General features: G+C 36.0%; 1 protein-coding gene across 3 annotated transcripts in view; it reads left to right on the top strand.

The window, feature by feature from the left end:
- The window catches only part of LOC129750167 (cGMP-dependent protein kinase, isozyme 2 forms cD5/T2), a 692362-nt gene that overhangs the window by 104270 nt on the left and 564292 nt on the right, over positions 1–23800 (top strand). For all 3 annotated transcript variants that reach the window (XM_055745419.1, XM_055745416.1, XM_055745417.1), the window contains exon 3: positions 16107–17029. In XM_055745419.1, coding sequence (XP_055601394.1) covers positions 16158–17029 — 872 coding nt within the window. In that variant the 5' untranslated portion in view covers positions 16107–16157. The remainder of the gene's footprint in view (positions 1–16106; positions 17030–23800) is intronic.

Below are 23800 nucleotides of genomic sequence, written 5' to 3'. Positions count from 1 at the left end.
TTGACAAAATTTGCCCGGATATTACCCGGATTTATAGTCGTCAATTTGAAATCGTATGCCCGGATTTTGCTAGGTTTTTATATAAAAATTGCCCGGGTTTTCCTGCCCGGATAAATGCTGAAAAAATTCTGGCAACCTTAGTATATAGGTGCGAATAAAAAGGTATAGATTGTGAGATTCAAACTGAAAAAATTGAGGTTGAGGTCCGTTTTTCAAATAAACTTTAAACTTAAGATCGTTTAAAGTTTTTCTTTTATAGGCTAAAATGTTCACAAGACGTTACTTTTTTTCAACAATGCCATTCTGCATTTTTCTGGTCTGATCTGATTCTTGATGCAAAAATTCGAAATAATTGAAGAAGATTTTTCACTATCGATAGAAGTTGGTAAAGTCAAGATGGTGTGAGTTTGATTCTTACTCCTCGATGGCGTTTTAATTCTTATAGTTTGTTGGGATAAATAATTCAATAGGATGAAAATCCCACAAAATATTTTTCTTATTTCGCATGAATGTAGTTGTCATGGATCAATTTGCCCGATAGTTTGAGCCTTTATGCTAATAGTGCTTTTCTTATCATATCATCTTTGGTTTACTTAACGCCTGTTTTACCCCTTTTTTGGTATTGAGTTAGCGCCGTGCAACATTGAAATTTTGCACCCTCTTCTTTGAGTGTAGACTTCATATTATTTATCAAATCTATTAAGTATATTTTCAGATAACTTCTCTTTGATTCAAAATATGATATTTCTTTGCTGATGATTTTGCTACTGTCAACAGTATGCGAAGCGAAAGTTCTTATAGATGAGTGTTGCAAAATAGAATATTCAGATTCTATGTGTGACGTTTCTTCATTGAAATTGTTGGATTTTATAGATTCTTTGTCGTTTTTCACTTTAACACTAAGATTTCGAACGAAAAATCATTTTTTGTTAATTTCTATGTATTAATCAGTCTTTAGAAATTAAAAAATTAAAGTCTAAGCTACATATATATCATGGTAGAACTTTAATTTTCTTTGCTCAATCTTATTCATTTTTCCAATTTAGATTGTGTAAAGTTTTAGTAATTTAGCATTTTTTATTGTCTTTGGGAATTCCCGGGATTCGGCAATTCTGATGTCCTTGATTCCCGGTCGGGAAATCACGGATAGGACATTCTTGTTAAATATAAACGTTCAAGAAATATATTTCACGATAAATGTTTTTCAAAATAAGGATAAATTAAGTAATAACCTTGAATCAGTATTCATTAAATACGTTTTATAAAAACTGTCCTCCTTTTACACTTTATCACTTGTAATTTTTATTATCTGAGAAAGTGTTTGAAATTTTTGAAGAAAAAACTTTTTCTATTTTTCTATTTGTCAATGGAGCCCTTATCTTCAGTCTATGTTTCCGCTAGCATTAAATATAATTCGGTCGAACTTTCCTGCTGCCATTAACTGATGATGATGGTGAATGGCATTCGATAAGCCGTTCATTTGTTGGGCCACACAGTCCAATGTCACTTCATTCCTGACCCGGCTGTTTGGGTTTGCCATTTAGTGCCAGCTAGTGGGGTGGGGATAGACCTACATAAAAAAACGCAGTTTATTTGGATTGTCTGCCCTAGTTCGACGCTAATGAAGGCGTTTTATCAAGCTACTCCCATATGGAAAATGGCAGGGCTTCTTATGGCGGTTCGTTTGGGTTGGTTGACAACTTGATGGCGGCGGCGTGGTGGTTCACTGCGAAGCTTAAAAACAAAGTTATGGGCACCTATCGCCAATTCGTCATGAGGAAAACCAACTTAAGTAGATATCGTTTGAACGTCAGACCGGGTGAGGTTGACTAATTTGGGTCGAACAACCAACATATTTTTTATATATTTCCTTTTTTTACGTTCTTGGGTATATATCAAGTACAAGAGTTTGATAAACATTATAAATGGAGAAGGTTATCAATGAAGAATGACTCATATTAATAAATATTAAATTTAAACTTTTTCAAATACGAAAAAGTTTGTTTGGACTTGTGATATAGTTAAGTTGACAAATCAGTTGAACCGGTTAAGTTTTTTAATGATTGTCTTCCAACTTCAACGATGAAATTAAGTCGCAAATGCCGTAAAATTGGTAAAACGACTACAATTGAAACAAAAAAAACATATTCTGTTGCTGTGATCCAAAAGATGTTCCAGATTTTGTCTGCCGGAAATCGGTTCATCAAAGAGCAACGGTGAAATCCATTCGTTAGCAACAGTAAAAGACTTTAGCCCTAATTTGAAGTTCGAATGTATTCCTCGAATTGAAGCTCAATGTCTCAATGAAGCGAAAATTATGGCTTATTTTGGTTCCTCAGTTCCCTTCACCTTATTTTTTTTTGGGCCAGCACCAAACGACGCGCCAAGCAAAACATTTTCCTTGTCAGTTCGTTCTTTGTTTACATTAAGAACGATCGCGTTTCAACAGCCGGGGTGCCGCGCCAAAAGATCATAAAGAGCGAGTGGGTATAGAAGCGACTAGGCGGGTGTTGCGAAAATAATTGATGTATCCGATAGTGATTTAACGGTTTTCTTGGAAGGTTGCGCTCTTTTCAGAAAAGAAAATGATGACGGCAGTTAAGGGATCAACGGTTTACGTTTTCATTAAATTTCATAAAAAGAATTTCGAAATGGCAGATTTTTTTAAATCAAATTGTTTTACAAGTTAAAATTGATTTAAGTATTGATATCAATTTTTAAGTTGTCAATTTGTCGAAATTAAAATTGATTAAATCAATAATAAATACGCATTCTTAGTTCAGAGTTTAGCCCTTGATGCTTATGCTTATGATACATACACAGCCAGATCTTGTCAGCATCCCGGTGAATAGTAAAAATACATTTACTATTCATCTTTACAAGGCCGGGCCCACTGTGCAGTATGGGACGCAGAGACGACTGGAACCAGGGGAGGAAGAAACGTCCCGCATAATCAAATATCATACACTAAATCGTTGATATTATTCTGTTCTGATTATATGAATAGTTACTATTCGAGTAATCGTTCTTAAATCTTCAAGTTTTTAGCTAATTTTTCAACTTTTCATGCGTCTTTGCTAGAAATGATAAAAAAATATTTTTGTAAGATACACGTAATAATCCTGAAATCCAAACTCGTGATGCAACTGAGTGTGGCGTGTGTCTTCACTCAACGAAGCAAAAATAAAAAATGGCGAGCGTGTGGTTGAAGTGAGCAGAAGCTCGCATGTAAAAATGGCAGATATTTTCAGCCGAAATCTCGGTAAGGACGATTCTAGTCCAGTTAAATTTCTATTAAAACGACGACCTATTTGATTTTCCAGGAAACGTTCGGAAACATATACATCTTCTGGTAGCGGTGAAATCGTCGAGGAGGAAGTCAAAAAATACGTCCGGCCTAGGTAAGAAAAAAACTTGTTTAGTGAAAATTTTCATTTTTTTTATCCTTCGTTTCTTCAAGTTCCTCAGCCACGATTGCGACCACCAGACACCAGCCGCTACCGACCGTACCGCCATCAGCGGCAACAGCAGCACCACCAAACGGTTCCCTTGGATTATAACCCGCTTTCCGCTGGAAGAGCAGAAGCAGGATGTTAATTTTTCTTCTCCCACGGCATAAGAGCACTCGGCAACAGACTGGGCACAGCGGTCACAAGTGGTCAGGGACGATATGCTGGAGTCTCAAGTGTTCGCCGAAACAAATCATAACAGAACACAAATAGAATGTGTACTTTTTTGCTGTGATTTCGTGTCCCGAACCAAACGGCACCAGTTTCTTCCAATTGTAAAATAAGCTCCGGCAAAAAAAAGTGCCAGTGCCAAAATGAATACCAACACTTCCGGCACGCTGTCGAACGGACCAGCGGAAACGACGAAAAATTCTGCGGTTGAAATCGCTCAAAAACAGAAAGCTCTGCAGGCACGTCTTCAACTGCCATCATTGTCAACGGATTCCCGGACAAGTGATTCGGAACCGTGTGAGCCACTTGCAGAAATTCAGGAACGGAAGAATCTTTTTCCAGGTAAGTTCAATTATAGTCATGTTTTGTTTACCTTGTTGCTTGTTTACCTTAATTTGAAAATTTTAAGAAATTGATTCATTTAAATTATAAACACTAAAATTTAGTGTTAGTTAATTAATTAATTTCTTTAAAACTTTAAACTTCCTTTAATTTTATTTCAATTTTCAGAAATATATTGTTATGCCATATTCGTTTTCATCTGGTGGAAAGATGGTTGTGCACCAACTGCTGTCATCTTCATATAAAAAAAAAACGCTTTGACAGCACTTGGTGCACTACCGGTGCACCACCAGGATGAAAACGAATATGGCATTAGTTTTAATTCTAATTTACAGAAAGCTAATAATAATTCTGACAACTAGGAGCAAATATATTTTCTGAGGATAGTGATTTAGACGATTTATTTTTTTTACAGAAATAACTATCCCACTGGCTAAAAGCAGAAACAACAGGAAGGTGGTGAACATTCTTGAACTGCTAAGTAAGAGCACAATTGATCGTGAACCCAATGCCAAAGGTTTCTGCAGAACCACTGCCAAAGCCCAGTAAAATTTGCCCATCGGTTGGAGCCAGTGGTCAGGAAGCCAGTAAACTTTACTGGGAGCATTCACACTTGCCTTGGTTGAAGGAAAATTTTTATTGTTAAGTTTCTCGAGAATAATTTCTTTTATGCGACTTCTAAACGAGGAATCGTGATACGGAAATTCTAGGTAAAGATTCGTTTTCATAATATTTTAATTTATGTATATTAATTAAAATTTCGATCTAATATTTTGCAGAGAGAGTAAACCTAGATTGGTGATTCGAATGGTAATGGCGGTTCAAAATGAAAGCATTCTTGACTTGGATCGGGACTAAAAACCGTTGATGGAATGCCCAAAGGAAGAACAGACAGCTGAAGGCGGAACATGCAAATATTGCCTAACAACAATATTTAAGCTTCCCACCATCAATCGATTCATAATGTCACCAGGTGCACCACTATCACCATGGCATCATCAACAGCAGCAACAGTAGATCTCTGGCGGATGGAGAATGTTCAACATTCTGGGTCATCTGGTAGAATCGAACACGACGAAACAGCGACCATCAGTAATGAAGTGAGAATATTGATTTTTTTTTGTTTTTGCAAAAAGAAATTCTTAATAATGGATTTATTTTAATTTCAGATTTATTTAAAACTCTGGATACTCCATAACAAACGCCGATGAACGAAGCGAAACCACTGCCAGGAGTGTACAATAGTCATCAAACGCAGCAAGAAATCTACTTCCAACTGAATCGAGAAGTTGGGCAATTGACAACAGGAGCCGAAAACCATTCCATCGATACAGCGGGAATACTACCTTGGCATTATTTACTGGAACTGTTTCTATAGGATCCGAAACTGTATTGTAGTTTTGAAAATTCAGTAGCTTTCTCTGCTCGAATGCTGCCTTGACTATTCTGGGCATTCCGGGTGGGAATAGTACTCCGATGAGTCTCAGAAAAGCAAGCTGAAGAATCACTATAAAATTTATCAATTTTAGACAAGCTGCTGGAAGATTTTAGTTATTCACTAAGGATCTGAATTAATGACGATATTTTTTTCAATTCAGGTTTTTTTAATTCTAAAATTTATAATTTATTGTATACATTTTCTGTAAACAAATTAAAATTGAAACAATAGTTCAATAAACAATATTATCTCTACATGAATGCTCTGCCTTTTTATTTTTGGAAAGAAGGTACCTTTAATTACTTTTAATTGTAAAAAGATCTTGAGAAGATCAGCTGTAGCGTCAGAAAACGTGAAATTGAAGATTAAATAACGATAACATCTATCGTTTAGCTACAATTTGAATAAAGAAAAAAGCAAAAAAAATGAATGGTTACTCTACTACGACCTCTACGACCCGTTCGCTGTATCGTAAAGTGCGCCCAAACGATTCCATTTCATGGAAAAAAGACTACCTTAATCGTACATCAATAATCCAAAACTATAAATCTAATCTTTCGTGTGTCTTAGGAAGAAGATAATGGAAATCGTTATTGTATGATACTGCTCCATGCGGGGTGGACAACAGTACCATACGTTCCCATATTAATTTGATATTTATTCGTTGGGAGCATAGATGCTAAGATATTTCTATGCTCCTTGGTGTTGGGCCTTGCGATTCTTCCTTCAGGGGATGGAAATGATTGGAATGAAAATGGGATAAGATTTAATAACAATGATTAAAACAACGTGCGTTGCGTGCAATATATAATATCATTAGTTCTGCGTTATGTTTCCAGTATTGGAAGAAATCGCTCCCCTTAGGTATCTCATTCATCTTCACTCAAACACTTCCGCTTCTCAAATCATTCTAAACCAATACAACTAGATTCCTTTAACACCGACTGAACACCCACCCACGTTTCACATAATGATGAAAAGTGTTGTGAGTATAAAATAAAGCCGAAGTAGATTGGTTCAAAAAATAGCAAGAATGATGGATAGTAACACAAAAAGGCATGTGTTCTACGAAGCTCTAGAAAACTTTGAAAAATTATTATTGGATCCCAAATGAAATGGCTTAAAAATTCTTGAACAACACTCTCATCTAAACCACATTAAAAAACATAATTCAACCTTACAAGGTGACCTAATGAAAATGGTTCTACTTATCTTTCATTTGGTAGTATCAGCATGAATGTGAACATCCGTGTGCCGTCTATGTAGTTGTCCGATTGATGAAATTTAACCATTCTATTAAAACGGAATCCAACCCGAAACACATCACAGCAACCATACATTCTTCTTCGATTTCACCATTTCTCTTCTTGTTTCTAATTCATAACCCACACACGGCATCACAAAAAAAAAATCGGGAGGCAACTTCCGGCAATATTTCATAGTAAAAAACACTAAAATGCGACACAGCTTGGTAGCCAAATCACTACTGCAACCAAAAACACCTGTTTTTTCCAATTATTATAAACTCGTACGAAAATATTTCGACTCCTCCAAATTGAGAATGCATAGAAACCATTTCGTCTTCATGCTACCGGAAAACAACATTTTAATCGAATTAAATGAAATCCTGTGATTCCACCTCAATTCAAAAAAAAACTCCTCAAAACTTCCTGTAAGTACTATTGGGATTCCACTTAGCTAACTCTCGGTAACTTTTTCCCTCAATTCCACGGGTCGGAAAATCCAGGCTATTTTATCTAAAATACGGGCATTTGATTCCAAAATGTCAACCAAAAATCCGGGCAATATCTGGGCAAATTTGGTCAAAATCCAGGAGTAACTCAACACAAATCAAGAAAAAACATGAAAAAAAATTCTCCAGCAGTTTTTAAATCGTATTTTTGGCTATTGTTTGTTACCAAACCTAAATTTAGTTTTTTGTTGAATGTAAAATTTCTTAAATATATCTGTAATTGTCAAATTGTAAAAAAGTGAACAACCCTAGTACAAGAAATAGCATAGCAGTGAGTACCGCATGAATTGTTTTGACGCGGTAACTCACCAACCAGCTGATGCAACAACAACAAGACAGCATAAGACCAGTCGAAAATAAATCTCGTGGCAGCAACATCGTCTCCGTGTTGTTTGTATTGTCGGTCGAGTTTAGCAATAAAGTGGTGTTTTTATTTCTGCAAATCGGTCGTTCTATTGCGTTCTAATTCGCATCCGAAAATCGGAACAGCAAGATAAGTGCTGTGTGTGGTATGCAGACTATTTTGTGTGCAACGAAGGAAGTTTCCCGACTCGTTGGCTGTGGTGCAGCAGCGAACAAAATCAACCAGCTGGTAGCGTAAAGGATTGATCGTCCCCCGTTCTTGGTGCTATTTTTCTGTCCCGTTGGCAGAGCAACGGATAGTAAACCCTCCGATCATTTGAACCCGGTAAGCTACCCCCTGAATCCTCAACAGCTATCATAAAATTTCTTATGGATATTTTCATAAAACTAGCTCAACAAATTTCGTTTCAGACGCAAAAATCAAAATTTGAACAACACAATTTGTTTTTCTTGTTTGTTTTGGCCAATAAAGAAAATAAATCCGGGCAAAATCCGGGCTTTTTTCAATGAAATCAATTATAATATCAATCAAATTTCAATAATTAGACAAAGTAAAGTACTCAAAACTTACAACAATACATGAATATAAAAATGTTTGAGAAAGGAAATTATAAAAATAGCTTCTGATATTGAAGAGTCACGTTTTGAAGCATTTGTCTTACCCCCCTGATATATGAATGATTAGTCTGCAGTTCTTATCTGATTTATCAATTTTTTTTAACGGAAAAATTAAGGAATGTCATATTTTATCATTTTTCCATATAAATCAAAAATATTATATTAAACGAACATATTGATAATTTGGAATGAAACACTTTGTTGAACTAGTTAACCTAGGAAGAAAAAATCCATTTTGAAGTTGTCTGTGGCTCCAGAGAGTAGAGTTCATAAGAAAAAAAACAACATCAATATGTAGAGATTCGGGAACAAATGTGTTTCTGGTTTTTTATAAATTTGATCCGTTGCTTACTGGGAATTTTGATCAAAAAGGTACCTACTTCGTTTTCAAGCACCCCACGTGTAATAAACTCTTGTAAACCATCATTTCTTTCGTAAAAAAATGCGAGGGATCAAATGGATTAAACCGTTTTAAGAACAGTAAACTCTGGAAGCTGCTTTTCACCCGATTTCCCCTACATTTTTCATGAATAGCTTGATTTAGCAATTCGGGTTTCGGATGTAAACAGATGAGCAATGTACGGTTCGAGAGATTTTGACGAGACAAGACTATGGGATCAAGAAAATCAATCGAGCGAGAAAAAGTTATGGATCGCAGAAGTTGTATTATTTCGTTGAAATGAGTACCAAAAACTCAAGCTGAACATTTTTTCCTCTATTTTTTTTTCGAAATAATGCAAAGAAAATAAGCGAAATTAAACCAAAACACATATCTAAGGCTGTTTTGGTGACTTTTCAATAAGATATTTTTGCCCTTACAATAAACAATGAATAGTTGAAGGTACAAATTAAACGTTTTTTTACACTACATATTAAATTGTTCATTTTTTAATTCTTTACATTAACAGCTTTTCGTATTGAATAGAAACTATGAAAAATACATACCAAAATCTTTGAAATGGTAAGCTATATTTTTATAAGGATTACTTCCGTAAAAAACAGGAAACTTGAAAACTTTGAATTTACTCAATAATCTGATGAGTTTAGCGCTTTTCAGTTGACAATGGAATGAGTTTTTTTTAAAGAATGCCATAAAAAAATACTAATCTTTGAAAAGAAAAAATAGCAGATTGACATTCAGCGGTTCAAATCTGATTCCTGAAAAGTTGTTCAAATGTCAGATTTTTGTTTGAAACTTGGCTTTTGAAAAAACTGAAGTATTAGCAATATTAAACAGTATTCCAAAAAATATGGTTGTTAATTTATTGTACAGGAAGATTTCACAAAATATTTTTTTTTGAAAATCAATTCCGCGATGAAAATCCTGTGGATGATTTAAAAAAAACAAAAACCAGTTTTTTTCATTAAAACAATGGCAAAATTTAATCAGATTGTACATAAAATTTTATATTATTAGCAGATTTATGTACTCAAAATGGCTTGGTGAAAAATGAAATTGAATTTTAAATTGAAATCTTAATTTGCAATTTGGATTCCCTAACTGATAAGTCATCAGTCATCATGATAATTTTATCTGGATTGTAGAACTTATTTACGAGCTAAATCTGAATATGAATTTTGAATATTGATTCTAAATCTTAATTCTGCACCTGAGCTAGGACTTTGAATTTTGGATCTGTTTCTAAATTTCAGTATGATTTTTCTGATAGAACTCATGCTTGAATTTCCTGGTCTGCGAGTCGAATTCAAGGTTGCCGAAATCACAGAAAAATCTTTGGTTTCACAGAATTTCAAGAAAATTTTAATCACAGATACCGTGTCACAGAACACAGAATTTTAAAAATATTCACAGGTTTCACTGATTTTTAGATTCCTGTACATTTTTCTAAAATTCTAATCCTTTCTTTTATGATCTGAGTAAAAAATTAAGACTCCTCGAAAAAAGTATAAAAAAGTTCTTTAATTTTGAAAATATCAAGATTTTTCACAACTCACAAAAAATTCTTCTTATTTATTTACCTACAGCATCAAGTATCGTGTTAATTTTTGGAGCATAGAAACTTAGATTCACATGATGTTAAAAGCTGTTTTGGAATGCAATTTTCTGATTTTTTTGAAAAAGATATGTTCAACACAATAAAATGGGATCAAGTCGTTCCATTCCCCTTAATGCTTTCAATACGAATCGAAACTTAATCTCATATTTGAAATTTGTAAAATGATTCTTCATTTTTTATACTGCGAATTAAAACTAAGTTCCAATGCTGAATTTTTAATCTCATTCTGAATCTTAAATTATGAAGAACTTTAGTTTGGAAATTCGATTCTAAAACATTTTTTCGATTCAAATTTTTTTTTCTCAAAGGGAAAAACACGGAAAAAAGTTTGCTGAGTTTATATTTCATAAGTAATATTCCTAATAAGTATGTGAGTCAGGCTCGTGCGAAGGACACGTTTATGGCGGGGAAAGTCGGGTTTGAAAATTTAAATTTGGCCTAAAATAATAACAATATCAAAAATAACCAACAAAATAAGAAATAGATTTCTAACACCATTTCTTACGCATAAACACCACACAACCTTAATAAATGATTAAATTTACAGATAAAATAAATCAAAATTCACAAAACAAATCCCAATAACAGTTTCTAATCAATGCTTTTTTCGGTAAGTCATTGATAAATTTTAAAAAATGATGTTCGTTATTCTGAACTAGAAATTTGCTTCAAAATAATTTCACAGATGTCTAGTTTTGAAATTTGAAATAAATATTTCCAAAAATCATATTCTAAAAAAACATCTGAATTCTTAAATAAATGTTAAATCAGGTCAAAAATTAACCATAATTGATGGTTTGGAAAATGATGATAATTGTTATTTATTATTCCTCTAAATTTACATTTCTTTTCTTGAAAAAATCTGCTGTAGTATTTTGAATTAATCACGACTTGAAAGGTGAATTTCCGATTAGGAAAACAAAAAACCGTTTCGAATTAAGAAAAATTTAAACTCCAGTTGATGAATTCATTTAGTATGATAAAAAGAAGAATATTTAAAATTATTGCAAGAATACCAGTGAGCAAAGTCAGAGATAAAACCTTATTATAAAAAAAATCCAGTTTTCAGAGTAGAAAGCTGAAAAAGTTCATATTGAACTTCAGAATAATAACTTTATTTATTTATAATACATGTTCAATTATACTGACAAAGTTCATGTTGGAAAATGGGTGATTTAGTGGATGATCAAAAAGAATCTCATGAAAAAAACAAGAAAAAGGAATTCCAAGTTTTGTTGTCAATATTTAAAACACAAAGCAAATACAAAACTAGTTGATATAACGCATTAAAATAAAGCTTTGAATTTGGTACTTCGATTCATTTTTCGAAATTTTTTTAAAATCAATTAAAAAATCATGATCGATTCAAAAACATGATTTTATATTAAAAAAAATAAATCAAGGAAAAGTAAATAAATGGCAGGTTTTGAAGTTTAATATTTCAAGCTTAAAAGATTTAGTCACATTTAATTGAAATATTGGGTCCTGGAAAGAACAGAAGGTAGAAACTATATTTTAAAACAAAATTAAAAGATGACATCGATAAATTTTTCAACATTTTAGAAGGATTTTTTTCAATAAAAACGTCATACCTTTATAAAAACTTTGTTACATAAAATAGTTGATAACTCATGGGAACCGGATTTTGGTCCTTATGTTTTAATGATTGATTTGGTAGATTTTAGCGCCCTGAACTCGAATCTTTTGTCAAATTTGGACCATCACATTTAGTTTTGGTATCAGTTTTAAGTAAAATCGATCATTGATAGCTGATTAACTAACAAACCAATATTTTAGAAATAATCTGATTCTGATTTTGTTTATTATACTTCATTGAAATAGGAATAATATTTTGATGATGATGATGCATAACCTAGAGAAGTAAAATTTAACAGATTTTTAAAATTTCGAAAGATATCATTACAAGTATTTTTGAATTAACAGCAGAAAGTACTTGATTTCATTTAACAAATTTGTTGAAACCTGCAAAACGGTTTGATTTATGCTTTAACAAATATCTTTAATTCAATTTGGTTTACAACTTCTTTAAAAATTCGTTAAAATTAGTAAGAGTATACAAATAAAAAACTTCTACAACTTTTTTCGCAGAACTCAAAATAACTTGAAATCTTGGAGAAAGTTGATAATTGATTAAAAAAATTATATTTAAATGATATATTTTTGTTTCAAAGTTTTATCAAAATATTTCAGAAATTTTTCAAATGATTTGACCCTATTTTCAAAACTTATATCAATAACAAAATCTGAAAGAATATTTGCATATTGAAATCCAGGGCACCCAAATTAGTCAAAATTACCTTATAAATATATTCATTGCACCCCAGAAAATGTTAATTCTATGGTTTTGTGTTTTTTTTTGTTTCGATTATAGTCGTTTTACCATCTTTATGGCATTCGCGACTTTATCAAGTTGGCAGTTCGTTATTGAAAATCTTATCTGGTACAACTGTGTTCGAATTTTGCTCTTGGGCTCGAACTCGCGGACATCAGCTCAGGAGACAGCAGACTTGCCAACTGAGCTATATCACAAGCCCAACATTTTTTTGTGTGATTTATCAAAAACTTCCCATCAAGCCATTATGAACGTTACTGAGAATCGCAATTCGTAAAGAAAAAGATCGTAAAAATCGGTACTCGAAGTCGGATTAAATGGTTTAAATCGGATATGATAAAAAGTTCGCCATGCTTGAAGATTTTGAAGACGATTTCTTTTTTTTTTTTCTCACGCGTGGGTCAAGTGAGAAAACAGCTTTTTGTGTTCTCTCTGCAACCAGCAGTGCAAACAGATTGCGGAAAATCAGATAGTGTATTTGCAAGAATTGACCAATGACAGAAGCAGCAAATATTGTCGCTGGCAACGGTTCGCATGCGTTAAGAGAAAAAACTTGTGGTCTCTTACATTCTTTCAGTTTGTATGAATAAGGTGTCAAATATCGTACAAATCGTATACTCTTATCGCTTAAGCCAGAAGTTGAAAGTATGTATGTATATTGCCTCCACTTTTGTAGGTAAATGCTGTTTTTTCGAGTTTCATACGATCATTTCATATAATGTATATGAAAAGTATAACAAAGTTGTTGAGAAATATATCTACTAAAATGTTTGCTGGGTTTTCAAATGTGATGTTGAGCATTGAAAAGAACAAAAAACACAAAATGAAATTTAAACTGAAATTGGTTTCTTGAAGAACTTTTTGATATGAGCATACCATTTGTAATTAATTAAATTATTTTTCAATTAAAATTTTAACCTAATATTAATGCAAAGGATATTAAATTTTAGATTTTTTTTTTATTTCTGTTGACCATTGTGAGAGGCAAAAGCTTGTCACATGGTTTCCAACTTGTTGATGTATAAATTAGTATTCGATGAATTATTTCTTTATGTTAATATGGTTCGTTCCAAACTCTGTTCATGATTAACTACACTTCTTAATACAAACCCAATCTAAAGACGAAGTAAGGTTTTTATATATATAGTTAAAATTTTAAATTCACAAAAAAAAATTTGGTTTCAATTTGTGAACGTCATATAGTGTCGTAAAATCGAAAGTCTCAAGCCTAGGGGATTAAAGACTCAATTCCGCCTGAGGCAGAACCCCTCCTCCTTTAAGCCGTAACCCCCCCCCCCCCCCTGTTCACACGGTCTAGATATAAGTCAACTAAAGTATTTCTGATTCTGTATTGTAATATAAAGTTACTCATTCTTAAACCACATATAAATTATACGTTGTTGAACTTTTAATAAAAGCTCTATTTATTCTTGGATTTCATCGACAAATTTTTGCGTGCTTCTTTCCTTTTCATTTGATGTTTATCTTCTGAATATAACTTGATTTTGAATTTTAACATACTTAAAAAGAAAATTCTTAAAACTGATTTCGAGTTTTGCATTAAAAATCTGATTACATAGGGGAACATATTTTGGAAGATTTGGGCATCCAATCTAGCCTATTCCATTTTTTCAGTTTTGCTTACATGTATGGCGTTTAGAAGTTGTAAAATTGAATCGTTTGAGCAAAATCAATTAGGTAGGAGAGCATGGAGATACTTGATTTGGAAGACGAAAATAATTTTGATATTTTTTTTAAATTAAAGGATAAATTACTCAAGGAGACTTGATTTTTAATTCAGAATGCTCTGACCCTCACCAAAAATCTAGCAAAATCCAAAAATAAATGGTCCATTGACTATTTTATGCCATATTAATTTTCATTTCACAGTTTGTAAGTATCAGACAAAATGAATTCTAAAAGTTTGTCTACTATCCTAAAGTCATTGCCACTTTAATGCGCAATTTTCTTGTATTTAGACAATCACAGTATTTTGAGTCCGTTTTAACAGATAATTACTGGATAAACTAGGCATGCCAGATACTTTCAGAAAAAAGCGGGACATTTTACGATAAAAAAGCGGGACACAGCCGAAAAAAGCGGGACATTCAAAAAACTCTTCAAAACATCTTTTTTTCCTTTAAAAAAAAATAAAAACAGCTTAATTGTATAACCAAGCATCATCCAAAGTTGTTCATTGTACACTGAGGTTTTTTCTCACGCGGATTGATTTTGTTCAGTTTTTTTTCTTACATGACTTCTGTTTTCCCTGGTTTTTGTCATAAACACGTTTAATTTTCACGTTTCTCGCGAATTAACACGTTATTTAAGAGAATATATGTATAAATATAAAATATAAGCCCTACAAGTCAATGGCGTATTTGATACCGTGTATTGTGTAGTTACAAAAATATTTCAAATTTGTTTTAAACATTTGAAAACTCAAGAAAACTTCCATCATTGTATACTAATTATTAAAATCCGGCGAAAAATCTTCAATCATTTGAAAGTAACCTTCACAATATTTTCTCCATACTGAATCAGAATCTTTCTGTAATGCTAAGAACATTAGATTTATTCAGTAATGCCTTATATGAAATATGAAAAATGCTGCCTATTTTGAGAAAAACAAAAATTTGAAACCTTTTCTGTGTTGAACCAATTAATTAAAATTGAGGCTAAAGTTTGATTTTTTCAAGTGTAAGTTAGTGAACTTTGTAAAAGTTTTACAAGAAAAAAAAGCGGGACATTTTGAGGAAAAAGCGGGACAGCGGGACATTCAACAAAAAAGCGGGACATGTCCCGCTTTTGCGGGACGGATGGCAACCCTAGGATAAACATTAGTAATTTGAGAAATATTAGTTATTTTGAAATCATTATCTAAAAAAATTGAGAGTTTACTATTGCTTTGATATATGGTATTATGAAGTTCATATCATACTCTCACGATTGGCATACTGAAATAAATATTTTTATTGGGAAAACATTTTAAAGTGATAAAAAAGATCTTCAGATCACGTTTTGATAAATTTTTCATACAAAGTTCAATAACTTTAAAAATAAAATATTTGACATTGATTGAGATAGAAGTAATGTTGTTTTGATTTATTTGGCACATTTTCTAGAACATTTGATATGTGTACGACATTCCAGTTTCGGGAAATAGCGAAGGAGTCAAGTATCTCCAGAGATCAAGTATCCTTATTCTCCCCTATTAATAACTTACTCCCATCTCTTCCCCACCCCTCCGAGAATGCCTTCGTACAGTCCTGCTCACAACAAAACAAATGTTTGAGCAAGTATATATTTTTAAATAGAAAAGTAAATGTTTTCAACATATAAAATTTTAAATGTATGATGAAATCCAATTACAAACATTCGAAACGCTTTTTAAATTTTCCTCGGTACCACTGACTGAAACGTACTTCAACCAGGAGCACAAGTTAGCCTCAAACTGATTGCCATTTTCCTGCACTTCCGAAAGATCTAATGAGTTTTCATATAATCTTTTTCTCTCTCTCTCTCTTTCATCTCGTTTCAGATATATTTATTTTTATGACCGGACGGGTTCGAACCTGGCAAAATAGTGTGGATGCGCGTGTGTTTTGACGGGCTGTGTTTCGCGTCGCGGCGGCCGGCGGCAGGCGTCGAGCAGGAGACGCAGACGGTCTTGTGCGGCGCAACCGCACTCGACTCGCAGCATCTCGCTCGGCTGCTCAAGTACGCGAACTTCGCGGCGCCGACGAACGGGCTCGGAGGCCTAGTGGTTGGCGGTTTGGTGGCCAACCTCACCCAGCCGAAGTCCGGGGTCCAGCAGCAGCAGCAGAATCGGTCCGCGTCGGGTGTTGTCGGGCTAGTTGATTCGCACGGTTCCGCGGGAAAAGTTGCGTCGTCGCCGGTCGTTAAATCGTCGTCGTCGTCGGATTGTATCGTCGTGTCAGCCCGTGACACGATGAATGAAAATAGTGGGGCCGAATTTCCACCGGACGTATCTGCGTCCAACAATGATTCCATCAACAACAACTTCCAGACGCCGATGGCCATGGGCGATGGGCTTATGGCACAGAATCCGGCATCAGTCAACAACATCAAACAGATCGTGATGCTGCAGGGAGACCTTCAGCAGAACCTGTACATCAATGATCCTATCAGTTTATCTCTAACGCCCCGGGAACAGGAACTGCTGAAGGTCATCCAGGCGCGGGAAATCCGCATCCGGGAGCTGGAGGATTGTCTCCGGCTCAAAAATGAAGAGGTGGCCGAGCTCAAGAGCCACCTGGATAAGTTCCAGAGTGTGTTCCGAAGCAGTGGTGGTGCTACGGGTGTTTCGCCCGGTGGCCGGAAGCTCGGTACCCAGGGAGTGCAGAGGCAGCGTGCCCAGGGTATCTCGGCCGAGCCGCAGCGGGACATTTCGGTGCTGGAGCTGATGCACGTGGCGTTCCCCAAATACGACAAAGAAGAAAGGTGAGTCACTTTGTTGATTTGGAAATCTCTAACGTCACAACTTAATAGTGATGTGACTGAATCTGATGAACTTTTCATGTTTACGAAAACGCAATCAACAATCGCTTTTTGCTATTTTATACTTCCATTATCTACATCAAAAGATAATTTTATGAGGCCTGATTAACATGACCTGAGAACAGGATCTTGTGTAGAAGGGAACTGAGATTTCAATATTTAATTCTGACATGAACTCAAGTTACAAAGATAAAGTGTCAAACGCAAAAAGTTCAAACTTCATCTCTGGGAACCAACAATTCTTCAATTATGGGGTTACACCAGGGGTGTTCAACCTTCTAAACCTACGGGCCAATTTGAATTTTATTTTTTTTTTTCGGTTAGCCACTCTTCAGTTTTTTTTAATTTGCCATAAATTCTGTGTTTCGTATTTTGACAATCGAAGAATGCACGTCAATTTTTTAATACTCTTTTTGAAGTTTATCTGGTGCTTCTTAAATAATTGATTGAAAAGTACGGGTTTTTCACCACTTTTTTTACATTTTTTTGGATCATGATCTTAAAGAAATTAAACAAAAATATCCCAATGTGTAACGTACAATTTCTTATTTCAGCTTTCTTGGAAACTAAGTGAAATTTTTTCGAGCATTCCATAGCTGATCTGCAGTCTTCAATTAGTTTCAATGAATAATTTAAATTTCGTGTAATTATTTTTATCTTTCTCTAAATTTGTTCGAATAATACTTTAATTTCACTAAGATTTTCCTGGATATTGCTCTTTTTTAAGATAGGAAAATTTTAAATTGATGGCCCGATTTTGGCCAGGATTTTCAAAAAAGAAATCTACCGTATATGCGTGGGCTGGATACGTGCCTTGAAAAAATCTGAAATGCTTATTTTATAGCCATTCTTTATTTTATTGCTTTTCCTACCCAATCTCATGAATTTTAAAATTAAATAAACACAATAAATGTTATTATTACTAGAAATAAGGTCAACGATTTGAATGACTTGTATTTTATGTAAAATAAACAATCTATCGTAGGAAAAGGTCGAGAAATATAATTCAATAAGAGCAACGCTTCGCGGGCCACGCGTTGCTCATCCCTGGGTTACACCATTGAACTTCGGGAATCTAAAAAAATCTCTCATGCAAATTATGCAAAAAATAACTTAATTTTCAAAAACAAGTAAAAGTATGTACAAACCATTTTTTCAAATATTTATTTTTTACATATTTATCTTTAAAAAACGATTCATGTTAACAATTGTGATGTATTTATCACAGAAATAACAATCTCATCATTTGATTTCTTCCAACTTTGCGAGCGTTCGCCTATCTGACGTGCTGACAATGCTATGATGAATCTTTGTTAAAAGATTAATCGTCCTTTAGAATTGGGAGAACAGGGTTATGGAAAGTTAAAAGGAAAATAAATCTTTGCTTACCTCTGAACGTACAGCGGTGTTCAATAAGTTCGTTGATTAATCAGAAATCTTCAAAATCCACAGGTTTTATAAAAAAAAATGATATTTGCAATGTGAGAAATATGTATGCTTTCATTCACCTTTACTTCAAAAAGTTCATTTGGCGGTTTTCAATGTGCTTTGGTTAAGTCACTCCGACAAAGAAAAGCCAAACCTTCCTCTGGCGCAAACGGATCTACCGTGGGTTGTACAGACGCTTGCGATGATGCATCTGGTGATTTTTTCAGGGAGTTGACTTTTCGCCTTACATTTCAGGTAATTTTCTTCTTGCAATTAACAGTTTAAAACACTGTATGGAACTTCCATTTCACCTAATCGAATATATCTCTAATATCAAACTCACCTAACATGACATACTGAATAGCACGCATGCGCTTTCTGAGGCCATTATCTGCATAAAAGCAGAAAATTTTCAATAACTTTTTAAGCCGGTAAAATAGAACATGTTAGAGGAGGATTTGAATTTTTTGTTTGAAAAAAACTTAAAAATATAAGATGTTCAAAATTAAAAAATCTCGAGTTAAACAAAAAACGCATCTCCAGTTTTTTCTGTGTCTAATACTCGTATTATAACCTAGTTTATGCAGCAAAAAGCAGATTTTTTCGTTTGCCCCAATTTGAGATATAGCAGCTCAAAAATTGATAATTTTTTACACGATAATGCTCCTAGCTTCAAAAGACAATAAGATAGCCATGCACAGTCTTCGAGAAAAAGATGCGTTTTGTTGTGTTGAGAAAGTGTTTAGAACACACCAAACTTGTAGAGCATCTATTAAAAAAGTTATAAGCAAAAAACCGTTTTTTAGACACGCCCTACTCTTTTAATCTTGAAAAAATCATAGAGCGATACCGTTTCGTTGTACGACTTTGGTATGTTCAGCAAAGTTTCTTCAAATGGTACAATCTACAGCTTTCTAGAACATTTCTATACTCTATCTGTTCACCGAAAGAAATTAGTATCACGAATTTCCACGGTATTGACACGTCCTAATAACTCACCTTTTAAAAAGAAAGCGCTTATTATATAAAGTAACTTTGTAGAACAAATGATTTGTCTTAAACGCACCGATTTTGTGTTATTAATTTTGTCTCGCTAAATGTTTGATCTGGACCACTGTGCAATCTAATTTGATTTTTTTCTGTTAATATTTCCAAACTCAAAAATTCTGTTGCAAGGATTAAATTTTTGGATAAATTCATTTAAAAAAACCACCGAGAAACTCAAATATAGACTGTTTCAGAAATTATAAGCACACATTCAAAATAATAAAAAAATATATTTATTTTATTTGGCACACTCTTTCATTATTTGTGTCCTACAAAACACTGTACTCTTATTTGATGAAAATCTATAATCATAAGCCAGACTTTGCACTTTTTTCGAACACGACTCATGGGCTTCTACATAGTCGCATCACCCACCATTGTCACCACTTTTGGCCAATCCCTTTTTAAATTTTCCTATTTCATCAGCTGGACTTATGTATTTTCGCAGCTTTGCTTTAGTCAAAGCCCAAAAAGTCTCGATTTGCCGTGCTTTGGGCAATTTGGCGGATTTATGTTTTTTGGCACAAAACAGACGTTTTTGCTTTTGTACCACTCTAATGTTTTTTTTTATTAGTAGATCACCCAGGTGGTAAATTCTTTTTACGGATTGCATTCCAAGGCATGGCGAGCGACCGAGTCCGGACTCTGGGTCCATGGATGCAATTGGACGACTCATCATGATACTATGTACCCCTACGCCATAAAGTCCACCTGGGGCCTCTGGTAATAATTCCCATCCGGACCTGCATCGAAGGCTGTACCCGAGATGGGAGACCAAGTACGCGCTTAAGCGCTCATCGGCTAACTCCAGTTCGAGTCAAAACTCCTGCATATATACCCTGACTCTTGTTACGATTCAAGACTAAGGACCTTTCCTCTGACGACTCTAGGTCCGGCCTTTCTTCGCAAATCGAGGCTCGCTTGGTTTCCACGACTATCGTGCGCTCCGCCTCTGTTCGAGCCCACTGCAAGAGACGAATGACCTCTCCTCTAACGACTCGAGATCTCGGCTCCGGGTGGTTTGGCTCGAGGCCCTGTCCTCTTTGCTCGTCCGTGTGCCTAATCGAGAGCAGCCTATCCTGGACACGCGCCTGTCACAGCACACGTCCCGGGCTTTACTAAAGACTAAATACTCGGATGATTCCCGGCGAAGAATTCATCCTACACCGACTCAGATGACTCACCCGCCGACGACGCGAAGTCACCCTACCCGAGAGTATTCGAGTAATACTCTTCCTCCTACGAGTTCGACTGCAAAGAAGGTCATGTCTTATCCCCGCAGTTTTCCTCGTAGTGAGTGCTTCTATTTAGATACTCTGCGGTGGCGGAGGTATTCTACACAACGTTCGCGACGTTCCTAAAAGCTCGACTTACGCAGAAGGTAAAGTCTTATCTTTGTATGCTTTACTGCTAGGATCGGACGCACACTACTCAGGTGCTCCCCGACGAAGGAGTCACCCTACACCGGTCGCGGACTGGTGTTGGTTCCAATTCCTCTGCAGTCATGATCAAGTATTGGCATCCTCACACATCCTCCGCACGATGTCGTCGGCTGTCGTGTCTGGTCCGCAGGCGGCAAGCAAACATGGAAAAAGTTAACTATGGTGCGTGCTTTTACTGTAATAGAAAATGTCAATCTGGCTTTCATCATGCAAAAAAACCCTTCGAACCTCGAACAGTAGAACACTACGTGCTCTGGTGTCTCTATAGTGTCACCACAGGTAGGACAGGATGGCGAGGTCACGTGTCCAAACCGATGGTGGTACTGCATGAAACATCCGTGACCAGTCAAGAACTGTGTCATGCAGAAATCCACCTCTCTATGTCTCCGGTCCATCCAGGATCCGATGTTAGGGATACCGAGGACACTGTTCGGTATGCGCAGATTACTCGCAGGTTCATCAGCCGCTGCACACTGCAGAGCTTTTGCAGAGCCTGCTTAAGGCTGCCTTCCAGGCTACCGCTCCGTACCGCAAAATGGACGAGGTCACACTCGCCAGGACCCTCCTTCTGCTGCAACGGATCGCCGAGTTGTTCGACATGGCCCGTGAGAGGGCCGCTGTCGCCATTGCCGCTCTTTCACAGGCGTAGTCGACGTGGGCTGTGGCTCCCCAGGTATTGAATCGCACGCTTGGATTCGATTGCGCACGGTCCAGCTGCAATCAGGTTGGTGATCAGCACCATCTCGGTCTTGTGGTGTGCCAGACGTAAGCTCTTGGAACGCATCCAACTTTCCACCTTCTCGATAGCTACTGTGGCGAATAGCTGGACCTCTTAGGTTGGTAGGCCCGCTGCCAGGAGAACCACGTCATCGGCGAATCCGATCAGCAGTTCGTCGTAGACAATGTTCCAAAATACCGGGCCAAGTATCGATCCTTGTGGAACCCCTGTCGAGACTCTCACTTTTTCCAGTCCCTCACTGGTCATATACTGTAGTTGGCGGTTACGGAAGTAACACTCCACCATCCTACAGCTATATGCCGGAATCCTCATATTGTTGAGCGACGACGCAATCGCTGCCCAACTGACGCTGTTGACCATCCTAGTGTGTCTTTCCAAAATATGACGGGTCTATCATGCTGCTTGATCACCGGCAATAAACGCTTCTGGAGGCATTTCTTGATAAAGTTCTGGGTGTTCACTGTATCCGATGTCATGTACGGGCTAGATATTTTGCCGCACTCGCGAATTGCTTGCCACACCTAGTGAACCTACATGTAAGAGAAGCGACGCCTGAAACACCAAATTTTAATCGATACAAAAAACTGTCAAAATCGATTCCAAGAGATCAGAGCTTTTGTCGTGGGGCGTTTAGCATTCTAATTGAAAACTCAACCAAGGAAAGTATTGTGATTGCTTTTGTAGTTCAAGCAAATAATTTAAAGCTCGTTATATGAACTTATGATAAGGAGCATATTTTTCACTGCTTTGGTGGTTCGTGTCCGTAGTTAGAAAACTGCAGATGCATGTTCAAGCGTTGAGCGAACTATGCTGCAATACCGACTTTTTAGGCAGTACACATCTTTAAACTCCTTTGTAACGCCTTTGAAATAAGAAGCCAAGACGTCTAGACGCTTTATCGACGATGTAATTCGTATGAGTCTTAAACTCCAGCCGATGGTCTAAGATAACACCCAGATCGTTGATGTGGTCCACCCGGGCGATGGTTTCGTTCCCAAGAGTGTACTCTGCGTGAAGAGGGTTTCCCTTGCGAGAAAAAGAAATGACCGCACATTTGCTGTGGCTCAGAGGCAAGCAGTTGGAGTCACATCAGTGAACGAAGGTGTTGCCTTTGCAAGAGATCGATATCGTCTTGGCCATTGATGGTGTGGAAAAGTTTGAGGTCGTCGGCATTCGCAAGTTTTGGGCCGTCCAAGAGAGTGAGAACATCGTTAAAATAGATGACAAAAATTATCGGTCCCAAGTGGCTTCCCTGGGGCACACCTGAACAGGCGGAGAATTGTCTTGAAAAGTAATTTCCAGTTTGCACTGATAACTTTCGTCCCGTTAAATAGCTTCGAAACCAGTCCAGTAGGGATCCACAGAATCCTAAGCGTTCGAGTTTAGCAAAAGCAATATCGTGATTTACTTTATCGAAAGCAGCAGACAGATCAGTATAGATCATTCAGTCTCGTGATCCGCTGGCGAATAGACGCGAATTGAATAAGCAGCAGCTGAACTCAAGTGGTGATTTAAAAGCGATAGATTCGAGCGGTACATCGGGTGTTAGTGGCGGACTTAAAATTGTTAATTCGGAGTTTAAAAGGACTGAAGTGAAAAGGCAGTGAAAAGCTGGAAAAGTCATTCCAAATCCGCAGTTTTAGCCAAAGCGGTCATTGTGGGAATAGGTTTTTCTCAAAAGTGTTAGAGGGAAGTATAGTATGAAGAAAAAATCAAAAGTGTAGTTTGGGTGGAATCAGTGGGTCAAAGGAGAAGAAGTGGTGGATGCCAGGGGCAGTTTTAAGGTGATAAAGCGAAGAAATAGGTGATAAAAATAGAAAGCGCTGAGAAAATAAAAGTTTTAAGAAATTTTGAAAAAGTGCGGGAGGTTGATTGGAGGTGCCTGGAGCAGTCTCTTTAGCTGGAGCAGCCTTCTTGCCGAGTCGAAGTTTTTTCTCCTGCAGTTAACAGGGACAGTGGCTGGAGGGAAAAAGGTGGAAGAGAAGAGAGAGTGCAGTGGAAGCCCGGCTTGCTTTGATTTTTTTTTAATTAGAGGGAGTCGACCGAGTGAAAAGTGGT

Source organism: Uranotaenia lowii, chromosome 2 (genome assembly GCF_029784155.1).
Source record: "Uranotaenia lowii strain MFRU-FL chromosome 2, ASM2978415v1, whole genome shotgun sequence".
Lineage (NCBI taxonomy): Eukaryota > Metazoa > Arthropoda > Insecta > Diptera > Culicidae > Uranotaenia > Uranotaenia lowii.
This window is presented reverse-complemented; position numbering and strand designations above follow the sequence as displayed.